Below are 11,749 nucleotides of genomic sequence, written 5' to 3'. Positions count from 1 at the left end.
CAATGAACATATGTGTGTATGTGTCTTTATAATAGAATGATTTATAATCCTTTGGGTATATACCCAGTAATGGGATTGCTGGGTCAAATGGAATTTCTATTTCTAGATCCTTGAGGAATTGCCACACTGTCTTCCACAATGGTTGAAGTTTACTCTCCCACAAACAGTGTAAAACTTTTCCTATTTCTCTATGTCCTCTCCAGTATCTGTTGTCTCTAGATTTTTTAATAATCACCATTCCAAGTGGCATGATATGGTATCTCAATGTGGTTTTGATTTGCATTTCTCTAGTGACCAGTGATGATGAGCATTTTTTCATATGTTTGTTGGCCTCAAGAATGTCTTGTTTTGAAAAATGTCTGTTCATATCTTTCGCACACTTTCAAATGGGTTTGCTTGTTTTTTTCTTGTAAATCTGCTTTAGTTCTTTGTAGATTCTGGATATTAGCTCTTTGTCAGATGGGTAGATTGCAAAAATTTTTTCCCATTCTGTTGGTTGCTGGTTCTGATTATTGTTTTTTTTGCTGTGAAGAAACTCTTAAGTTTAATTAGATCCCATTTGTCTATTTTGGCTTTTGTTGCCATTGCTTTTGGTGTTTTAGTCATGAAGTCCTTGCCTATGCCTATGACCTGAATGGTTTTGCCTAGGTTTTCTTCTAGGGTTTTTATGATGTTAGATCTTATGTTTAAATCTTTAATCCATCTGGAATTAATTTTAGTGTAAGGTGTAATAAAGGAGTCCAGTTTCAGCTTTCTGTACATGACTAGCCAGTTTTCCCATCACCACTTATTAAACAGGGAATCCTTTCCCCATTGCCTGTTTTTGTCAGGTTTGTCAAAGATCAGATGGTTGTAGATGTGTGGTGTTACTTCCAAGGCCTCTGTTCTGAAAAATATGGAATGCTTCACAAATTTGCATGTCATCCTTGCGCAGGGGCCATGCTAATTTTCTCTGTATCGTTTCAATTTTTGCATATGTGCTGCTGAGGTGAGCACCTCCAGCTATTTTTTTTGCATTTTTAGTAGAGACGGCATTTCGCCATGTTGGCCAGGCTGGTCTCAAACTCCTGACCTCAGGTTATCCACCTGCCTCAGCCTCCCAAAACTCTGGGATTACAAGTGTGAGCCACTGCACCTGGCCCAGACAGAATATTTTCTATTCCAAGTTTCTGAACATCTCCTTGAACAAGTAAATGTGAGCCAAGTTTGGGGAATCACCTTATCTTAATGGCATATTAAAATAGTCACATCCATAGTGATGTGAGCTGAACAGTAAACCGTTTTTGTTTTTGAGACAGAGTCATGCTCTGTTGTTGCCAGGTTAGAGTGTAGTGGCAAGATCTTAGCTCACTGCAACTTCTGCCTCCCGAGTTCAAGCGATTCTCCTGCCTCGGCCTCCCAAGTAGCTGTGACTACAGGTGCACACCACCATGCCCAGCTAATTTTTGTATTTTTACTAGGGACGGGGTTTCACCGTGTTAGCCAGGATGGTCTCCATCTTTTGACTTTGTGATCTGCTCACCTCAGACTCCCAAAGTGCTGGAATTACAGGTGTGCACTACCACACCAAGCCTTTTTTTTTTTTCTTTTTTGAGACAGGGTCTCACTCTGTCATTGAGGCTGGAGTGCAGTGGTATGATCTCAGCTCACCGCAACCTTCACTTCCCTAACTCAGGTGATCAGTCCTCTCACTTCAGCCTCCTGTGTAGTTGGGATGACAGATGCACACCACCACACCTGGTAAATTTTTTGTGTTTTTTGGGCAGAGAACAGAGTTTTGCGAAGTTGGCAGAGTGTGGTGGCTTACACCTGTAATCCCAACACTTTGTGAAGCCGAGGCGAGTGGATCACCTAAGGTCAGGAGTTCAAGACCAGCCTGGCTAACATGGTGAAACTCCATCTCTACTAAAAATGCAAAAATTAGCCGGGCGTGGTGGCATGTGCTGGTAACCCCAGCTACTTTGGGAGGCTGAGGCAGGAGAATCACTTGAACCTGGGAGGCAGAAGTTGCAGTGAGCTGAGATTATGCTACTGCACTCCAACCTTGGCTGCAGACCAATACTCTGTCTCAAAAAAAAGAATTTTGTCATGTTGCCTAGGCTGCTCTTGAACTCCTGAGCTCAAGCAATCCAGCTGCCTCAGCCTCTGAAAGTACTAGAATTAAAAGGCGTGAGTCTGCGCCCAGCCTCTGAGTAGTAACTTTGGTAACTAAATTTCCTATCTATAAAGATTAAAACCATTAATATGTGAAAACACCTGAAACAGTATCTGGCATGTAATGTATCCTTCTGACTGCTATTAATTCTCTTTCTTTGAAGACAGGGAATGAATTAAATGCTTCAAAGATCTTTTTCCTCCAAAATTATAACTTCGGTTTATCATACCCTCTCTCTATATATATTTTTTACCTCTTTTCCTGAGAGAATTGCCTTTAAACTATTGAGTTCAACATTCTGTAATAAAATATTAAGTAACACTTGACACAATGATTTTGTTTCTGCAGATGTTCTCAAATAGTGATGAAGCTGTAATCAATAAAAAACTTCCCAAAGAACTCCTGTTAAGGTAAGTCTGAATACTGATTTTATAGTTTTTTTTTTGGTGTGTATGTCATATTTGCCTATTTAAAAATTTTTTAACTTTCTGCTAATTTTTAAATGTGTATGGTATTTTATCTGAATTTTAAAATTCCATTGCTTTGTTTAATAGTCTTACTCTACATTTTCCAGATGTGAATCAAGATATTTGAAAATTTAGTAGCAGTTTTTTCCCTTCCAACTTGTACTTATGATTTTATTTACATGTTTTCCCTTTTTTTTATTCTTGTATAGACAGTAATGTGAAAGAAGTAGGTTTTTTGTTTGTTTGTTTTCGAGACAGGGTCTTGCTCTGTCGCGCAGGCCGGAGTGCAGTGGCACAACCACAGCTTACTGCAGCCTGGACCTCCCAGGCTTGAGCAATCCTCCCACCTCAGCCTACTGGGTAGCTGGGACTATAGGCACATGCCACCATGTCTGGCTAATTTGTTTTTAAATTTTCTGTAAAGAGAGGTAATCTCACTGTGTTGCCCATGATAGGCTTCAACTCCTGGGCTCAAGCGATCCTCCCACATTGGCCTCTCAGGGTGGTGGGATTACAGACTTGAGCCACCGTACGTGGCCTACAGTAGTTAATACTAAGGTTCACTAAGATTTAGGAAAATTACTTCAGTCTGGTAACTGGCCCTAATGTGTTAATTTTAACACTTCTAGAGTGTTTTTGTTTTCACTATGACACTCAAAGTTCCATACCATGGCCTATAAAACCCCTCATGATCAGACAGAGGTATAACATAAACACATAAACTGATTTCTGTTTTAAATATAATTAGCCTGACTACCATGCAAAGACCAAACTGGGGAATAGGAGTGGGGAATAATGAGAAGGCTATTAAAGCAATCCATCCAAGAGATGAGGGTGCTATAGATAATATTTTCTGGAATTTGTTAGACTGCAGGATTGCCTACCCATGCTCTTTCTAGCTTTTGTCAACATTTCTAACCTCATTCTAGTACATGTTTATGAGCTATAAGGTGTGTGGTTAACAGACAGATGACATTACAATTGAAATTGGATGAGGAGAAACTTTTAAATCAACCAGACTTTGCTATCACAAACAAGTCATAAATCTCAGTGGTTTTTTTCTCTTAGGCTGAGGGCAGGTGCACAAGAGACCAAGCCAGGTCACCTAAATGATCTTTGATACAGTTTATGTTTCTACTTATATTCCATTGCCTAAAGTGAGTCACGTGTCCAAGTCTAATAATGATGGAATGAGGAATATATGGAAGGAGTATATGAACATATGTAAACAGTCCTGTAGGGACCATATATATACACAGTCACATATGAACCTTCTCTCCTTCATTCTGTCTATACTCCTCAGTCTTCAACATTGGCTACAGTGTAGAGTTATGAAATGATATTCCAGCATGACCTCTGCCTCTCAGCTTAGCACACTGCCATGCCACAATTTGGGAGTGGGAAAGTTAGAAGTGTGTAACTCCTTCTCTGGGATGTGGAAATGAGTAGTCATGAGTTGAGGTGTTGGAAAAAGGAGGAAATTAAAGAAAGAAGGTATGTGCCTGTTTTGGGACACTGGAGATACTTTATAGCAACATTTTTTTAAATTGAGAACTTGATTTGAATTTACATGTGTTATATTGGAATAACCCTTGTGTACATTATAGGTTAAATTGGCTCCTTTCTAAGCTAATCAGGGAACTACCGTTTATTATATGATTTCTGTGGGGAAATGAGCTTGAGTTCCAAACAACCAATTCTAAACTTAATGTTGGAAACAAGTCCTTCCTCAATTGGAGACCAAGCAAAATCAGTATCCTGGAAAGGAAGGAAACAGATTTGACACCACAAAATACTTAATATTTATGAATATATTTAAGTATACAAAACATTGGTTTATGTCTGTAAAATAGTTGCTTGAAATTTTGTTTAAACCCCGTGATAAAATCTTGCCATGTTAAAAAAGAAAAAAAGCAAAACTTTGTTTAAACAATTAAAGCCAAATAGTACAAAGGCTTTTTTCGATATCTTTGATGTCTTTTTTGATATCTTTTTTGACATTATACTAGATAGAAAACAATTGGTCAGCATCAATTTTAATAAATCTAGTTTGGGGCATTTGTAATTTTAAAAAGTTCATTGAGTTTAATATATCTTTAAAAGTTTAATAGTTCAGAATTACTTTAAAGTATGTGGCTTTTATGACTGGAACAGTAGATTCCTCTGGGAAGGATAACTGGGTAGTAGGAAGATAAGAGAAGAAAAACTGACTCTTCATTATGCTTTTCTGTATCTTTTTTAAAAGATGTTCTTATTTTTTAGTTTTCATTTTGAAATGGTGTCATATTTAAGCAAAGAGTTCTAAAAATCAGACAGAATTTAAGTATATCACAGCTTTCTCAATTAATATTAACATCTTACATCTCAACAATATCAGTTACCAAAATCAGGAAATTAATGTTGAAACCGTTGGCTAGGTGCAGTGGCTTACGCCTATAATCCCAGTACTTTGGGAGGCCAAGGTGGGTAGATCACTTGAGGTCAGGAAGTTTGAGACCAGCCTGGCCAACATGGTGAGACTTAAGTGTCTGCTAAAAATATAGAAATTAGCTGGGCCTGGTTGCAAGCACTTGTAATCCCAGCTACTAAGGAGGCTGAGGCAGGAGAATGGTTTGAACCTGGGAGGCAGAGGTTGTAGTCAGTCCCACTGTGCTCCAGCCTGAGTGACAAAGCAAGACTGCGCCTCGAAAAGTAAAAAAAAAAAAAAAAGCCACAGTTCTGTGAACTAATCTACAAACCTTATTCAGATTCTTAAACTGTCCAGTAGTATTCTTTTTTTTGGCCCAGGATTCAGTCCGGGATTACACATTCCATTAAATTGTAATGACTCCTTGCTCTTCTAAGCACAGGATTTTATCCACAGCTTCAACAAGGAAAGCAGGACAGCAAGATTTTCTGCTGAATACAGAAAAGTCTCTTGCTGTCACTCAGGCTGGACTGCAGTGGTGCAAACACAGTTTACTGCAATAGCTCACCACAGTCTTGACCTCTCAGCCTTAAGTGATCCTCCCGTCTCATCCTGGAGTAGCTAGGACTGTAGGTGCATGCCACCACACCTGCCTAATTTTTAAATTTTTCGTAGAGATGGGGTCTTGCTGTGTTACCCAGGCTACTCTTGAACTCTGGCCTAATTTTCTTTTTTTTTTTTCCTTTTAAATACAAATGGGGTCTCACTGTGTTGTCCAGGCTGGTCTTTTTTTTTTTTTTTCTTCATTTTTTGTTTTTTTGAGACAGGGTCTCACTGTCTTTCAGGCTGGAGTGCAGTGGCATGATCTCAGCTCACTCCATCTCCTAGGTTAAAGCAATTCTCTTGCCTCAGCCTCCTGAGTAGCTGGGGCTCCTGGTGTGCGCCACTATACTCAGCTAGTTTTTGTATTTTTTGGTAGTGACACGGATTCACCCTATTGGCCAGGCTGGGCTCAAACTCCTAACCTCAAATTATCTGTCGACCTCAGCCCCCCAGAATACTGGAATTATAGGCATGAGCTGTTGTACCAAGCCTTGATAATTTTAAAGAATATTGGTCAGTTTTTAAATAGAATGTCCTCAGTTTGGCTTTGTCTGATGTTTACTCTTAAACATTAAATTCAAGTATGCAGTTTTGTAAATATACTATAGAAATGATAGTATACCCTTGTCCATGTATCAACAAGAGGTACATGGTGTCAATTATGCTTGTTACTGGTGATATTAACTTTGGTCGCTTATTTAAAGTAGTGTCTTTCAGCTTATCCACTGCAGAATTATTTTCTTCTTTGTAAATAATAAATTTATTATTGCTAGAGCTACATTGAAGCTATGCATTGTTATATTTTTTATTATTTTTAACATCTATGATGTTATACAAAGGTTAGCATTGTGGAATTATTTTTTTGAGACAGGGTCTCACTGTGTTGCCTAGGCTGGAATACGGTGGGATGATCATGGCAGTCTCAAACTCCTTAAATGATTGATCTTCTTCCTCACTTCCTGTGTACCTGGGACTACATGCATGAGCCACCATGCCTGGCTAATTATTTTTTCTTTTGTAGAGACAGAATCTTACTTTGTTGACCAGGCTGGTTGAACTCCTGGCCTCAAGTGATCCTCTCCCCTTAGTCTCACAAAGTATTAGGATTACAGGCATAAGCCACTGTGCCCAGCCTGTTTCCCCTTTTTTACTGATTCTCCTCCTTCCCCATTGAAACAAAGTTTGTGCTTTATGGTTTAACATGCAGCAATCCACTGTTTGCATAATGTGAAATTCAGTTAGCAAGATTGACAATACTCCCTCTTAGAGCAAAACCATATGTACCATGTAGGAGTACCACTTGAAAAATGAATGTCTATGTTTATAAGACAAAGACCGTGTTTTCCAAGAGTTGCTGTGAAGTGACTTGTTTCTCAAAGATTCCTTCTGAGGATGATGTTGATAACTATAAAAATGACACTGATAAGACTGCTTGAGTCTGTACATGCCCTTTTAATTATAAAAGCAGTTTCAGAATAAGGACTGTTATTACCTATAGGAATATGAAATTTTTGCTGAGACTTGATTATGACAAAAGAAGACAAAGAGTATGAAATTTTTTTAAAGGGTTGAGGAAAAAAGAATATGAATTTTTTTCTAACTCTTCTGGTATTGGGTCATAATTGTCATGTAATATATATCTATGTAAGTGGGTGAGAGATGAACTTTATGAACTGAAATGGAAAGAATGAATTAGCTGATTTATTTTTCTTTGTCTAAAATAGTAGAGAGCCAGGTGCGGTGACTCATGCCTATAATCTCAGCTGCTTGGGAGGCTGAGGCAGGATTGCTTCAGTCCAGGAGTTAGAGACCAGCCTGGGTAACATAGCAAGGCCCTATCTCTTAAAAAAAAAAAGAAAAGAAAGAAAGAAAGACAGAAAAAGAAAAAGAAAGGAAAAAGGCAGCAATTCATACTGTGTTAGGGTCCTGCTAGATCAATTCACAGGTGTGATGATGTGCATGAGGACTCACAGGACTCATCATGTAGTCATACACACAGCTATGATTTATTGTAAGAAAAGATACAAAGAAAAATCAGCAAAGGGGAAAGGTGCACAGATAAAGTGTGCAGGAAACCAGAAGCAAGCTTCCAAGAGTCCTCTCCCAGTGGAATCACACAGGGTGCACTTAATTCCTCCAATAACAAGTTGTGACAACACATGTGAAATACTGTCTTTTAGAGAAGCTCATCAGTGAACCGAGAACCCCTCCCAAAATCCAACGACTTAGGTGCCATTCAGGGGCTAACTTTGCAGGCAGACATTTCTAAAGATAGCATTCCCAGGCCTGCTGTATTAACTCTTTTCTGCACATGTGCAATCTCATATGCATTTCAGGGAAGTTCACAGTGTTGAAGATTTCTTATAACCTTTCCTTCAGTTTAAATGCTAGGAGTTGAAGGTGTGGAAAAATATATTTCTGTAGTTTTTCTTCCTTTGAAAAGGGTTAATAGTTAAGAACATGGACTCTGCAATATGACTACCTGCATCCTGTCATATACTTGCTGTTAATTGAGGATACAATCCTTGGCATATAGTAAATGCTATAAAATTGTTAGGCATGTATTGTTACTGTTGGTACTATTTTTTACTCATAGACCATAAAGTGATGTGATCAGATTCCAAAACTACCAAAAGTGTTCATCTCTCAACTTGACGGTACAAATTGGTAGATGTTCCTATATCAAAGGATAGAATACCAATATCACTCTTATCCAGCATTCAGTTTTCTGGTCTTCAGGATTACCCAGAACAAAGCAAAGAGTCAACAGAAAGATCAAATGTGTACTCAGAGAATGCATACTAACCATTTCTCAGGCCCTTTTTAACTCTTTTTTTCTTCAGACACAGTTCTTACACATTTGATTATGAGAATCAGTAAATTAAAATGAGACCAGAAGAGTAATGCTGTTAGGGAGTTTACTGAGTTTTAAAGAGTACCTATCTGACAGTAAGGGAGTGCCATGCTCTGTATGTCTGTCTTCCCCACCTCCCCAAAAATTCGTATGTTGAAATTTAATCACTAATACAGTAGGATTAAGAAATGGGTTCTTTAGGATGTGGTTAGCTTAGAAGGCCAGAGCCCTCATGAATGGGATTAGTACACTTATAAAATAAACTTGAGGAAGCTTGTTTACCTTTTGAGCTAGAAGGTGGCATCTTCAAAGCAGAGTAGACATCGAATCTGCTGGTGCCTTGATTTTATACTTCCCAGCCTCCAGAACCGTGAGCAGTATATTTATGCGGTTTATAAATTACCCATTCTGAGGTATTCTGTTACAGCAGGCCAAATGGATTAAATATAAAAGTATATATAAAATATAAAAGTAAAAACACAAAAACTAGTAACAGAAATATTCAAACCAGGCCAGGCACAGTGGCTCACGCCTGTAATCCCAGCACTTTGGGAGGCTGAGTTGGTTGGATGATGAGATCAGGAGTTGGAGACCAGCCTGGCCAACATGGTGAAACCCGGTCTCTACTAAAAATATAAAAATTAGCCAGCGTGGTGACAGGTGCCTGTAATCCCAGCTACTGGGGAGGCTGAGGCAGGAGAATCGCTTGAACCCGGGAGGTGGAGGTTGCAGTGAGCCAAGATTGCACCATTGTACTCCAGCCTGGGCGACAGAGTGAGACTCCCTCTCAAAAAAAAAAAAAACCATTCAAACCATTACAGTGCAGGGCTATTTATTTAATGAAGAGACAAACAGATTTAGTCATTTAGAAGTGGTTTGTTGTGTGGGATGACAACTGATGTTCTTTATGAAGGATGTGAGATGTATAGAAATAATTAAATTACCTTTCTTCAAACTTTAATGCGGGTATAAATATTTGTTGAGTACCTGCAATGTCCCAGATACTGTGCTGGATATAGAAATAAACAGTTTCTGTCCTCAGGGAGCTCACAGAGCAGTAGAGAAAACAGGCACAGAAATAATCAATATAGAGCTAGAAAAGAGGTTTTGCCTAGGGCATTGTAGCAGTCTCACATGTAGGGCTTTACACCTAGCATGGAGAGTTCAGAAAATGAGACAAATGAGCCGTGACTTAAAGAGTAGTACCCCATCTCTACAAAAAATACAAAAATTAGGCTGGGTGTGATGGTTCCCACCTGTAATCCCAGCACTTTGGGAGGCTGAGATGGGTGGGAAACCTGAGGCCAGGAGTTTGAGACCAGCCTTCCTAACATGGTGAAACCCGGTCTCTACTAAAAATACAAAAATTAGCTGGGCGTGGTGGCAGGCACCTGTAATCCCACCTACGTGGGAGGCTGGGGCAGGAGAATCGTTTTAACCCAGGAGGTGGAAGTTGCAGTGAGCCGAGATCACACCACTGCACCCCAGCCTGGATGACAGAGTGAGTCTCCTCAAAAGAAAAAAGAAAAAAATATAAGTGGTCCTTGAAGAAATGATTGATTCCAGGAATGAATCAAGGGAGGTATAAGAAAGGTCTGAAATACCTTGTTGTGCCAGAAAACAAGGAAGTGCTCAATGAATGATGGGGACATAGTCAAAGGACAAATGACACAGCTGGAAGTTGATCCCACTGGCTAAATCTGAAACAGTTTGAGCATTGAAATAATGATAACCCAAATGAGATTACAATTCATTGAATATATGAGCAATCCATGAATCCATACAGATATAAACACAAACAAATAACAAACTGGAGTCCAAAGGAAAGCCCTTCCTTACAGTGGAGCTCCAACTAATAAAATGTGGAAGTAATGGTAAATTTAGAAAATCACCATTTGGCAACTGCAATAGTAATAACTGTTTCAGGAAAAATCAAACTAATGAGTCAAAGTTTTATGAGAAACAAGATATTTACAATGCCACAGATAGGCACAGCTGCTCATGCCTGTAATTCCAGTGCTTTTGGAGGCCAAGGTGGGAGGACCACTTGAGGCCAAGAGTTCAAGACAGCCTGGGCAACATAGTGAGACTCCGTCTCTACAAAAAAATTTAAAAATTAGCCAGGCGTGGTGGGGCACACCTATAACCCCAACTACTCAGGAAACAGAGGTGAGAGGATTGCTTGAGCACAGGAGTTCAAGGATACAGTGAGCTATTACTGGCCACTGCATGCAATTCAGCCTGGGTAACAGAGCAAGACTCTGTCTCTAGAAAAGCAATTCTTGGCAGGGTGCGGTGACTCACCCCTGTAAACCCAGCACTTTGGGAGGCCAAGGTGGGTGGATCACGAGGTCAAGAGATCAAGACCATCCTGGCCAACATGGTGAAACCCTGTCTCTACTAAAAAATACAAAAATTAGCTGGGTGTGGTGGGGAGCATCTGTACTCCCAGCTACTCAGGAGGATGATGCAGGAGAATTGCTTCAGACTGGAAGGCGGAGGTTGTAGTGAGCCAAGATCACACCATTGCACTCCAGCCTGGCTGTAGAGCCAGACTCTGTCTCTTAAAAAAAAAAAAAAAGCAATTCTTCTGCCTCAACCTCCTGAATAGCTTGGATTACAGGCATGTGACACCATCCCTGACTAATTTTTGTATTTTTAGTAGCGACGGGGTTTCACCATATTGGTCAGGCTGGTCTCGAACTCCTGGTCTGCCCTCCATGGCCTTTAAAAGTGCTGGGATTATAGGCGTGAGCCACCAAGCCCAGCCGGGGATCACATTTTAACGTGAGACTCAAAGGGGACAAACATTCAAATTATATCAGAATTTTTCTCTCCATCCTTATTCAGTATATTTAATTTTTGAGCAGACAGTTAACTTTGCTGTACCCAAACTACCTGTCATAGGTGCCAGCTCAAATATAAGTTCAGTTCTTTTACCCTTAGCTGCTTGGAGTCTGTCCCATGCATGCAGTGTTCAGAGGTCAGTCAGCAATTTGAACAGAATTTGTACTGCCTCACGTTGGATCCCTCCACAGTTTCCAATGTGATTGCTCTATATTCTGTTCTCTGGTTCTGCTTTGTAGGTTTCTGTCCATTTTCTAAGTGCTCTAAGGGTCCCAAATATAACCTGCCCTCAGGATAAATGCTGTAAAACTAGAAATTATCATTCCCCTACCCCTTTAATATCTGCCTACTTTTGTTCACTTTCCAATACATTCAGGTAGCTTTTTTTTGGGGTTTTTTTTTTTTTTTTTTTTTTT

The 11,749-nt window shown here is 39.6% G+C and overlaps 1 protein-coding gene and 1 non-coding gene across 2 annotated transcripts in view; one reads left to right on the top strand and one right to left on the bottom strand.

Moving 5' to 3' along the window:
• The window catches only part of FBXL20 (F-box and leucine rich repeat protein 20), a 119,047-nt gene that overhangs the window by 54,826 nt on the left and 52,472 nt on the right, over nucleotides 1-11,749 (top strand). The window contains exon 2 of the mRNA XM_017497179.2: nucleotides 2,504-2,565. Coding sequence (XP_017352668.1) covers nucleotides 2,504-2,565 — 62 coding nt within the window. The remainder of the gene's footprint in view (nucleotides 1-2,503; nucleotides 2,566-11,749) is intronic.
• LOC119466784 lies at nucleotides 890-996 on the bottom strand. Its single transcript, XR_005195263.1, has one exon. It is a non-coding gene; the product is annotated as a U6 spliceosomal RNA (small nuclear RNA).

The sequence above is a fragment of the Cebus imitator genome, unplaced genomic scaffold, assembly GCF_001604975.1.
Source record: "Cebus imitator isolate Cc_AM_T3 unplaced genomic scaffold, Cebus_imitator-1.0 Scaffold228, whole genome shotgun sequence".
In the NCBI taxonomy this organism is placed as follows: domain Eukaryota; kingdom Metazoa; phylum Chordata; class Mammalia; order Primates; family Cebidae; genus Cebus; species Cebus imitator.
The sequence above is the reverse complement of the archived record's forward strand: the minus strand, read 5'-3'. Positions and strand labels throughout refer to the sequence as shown.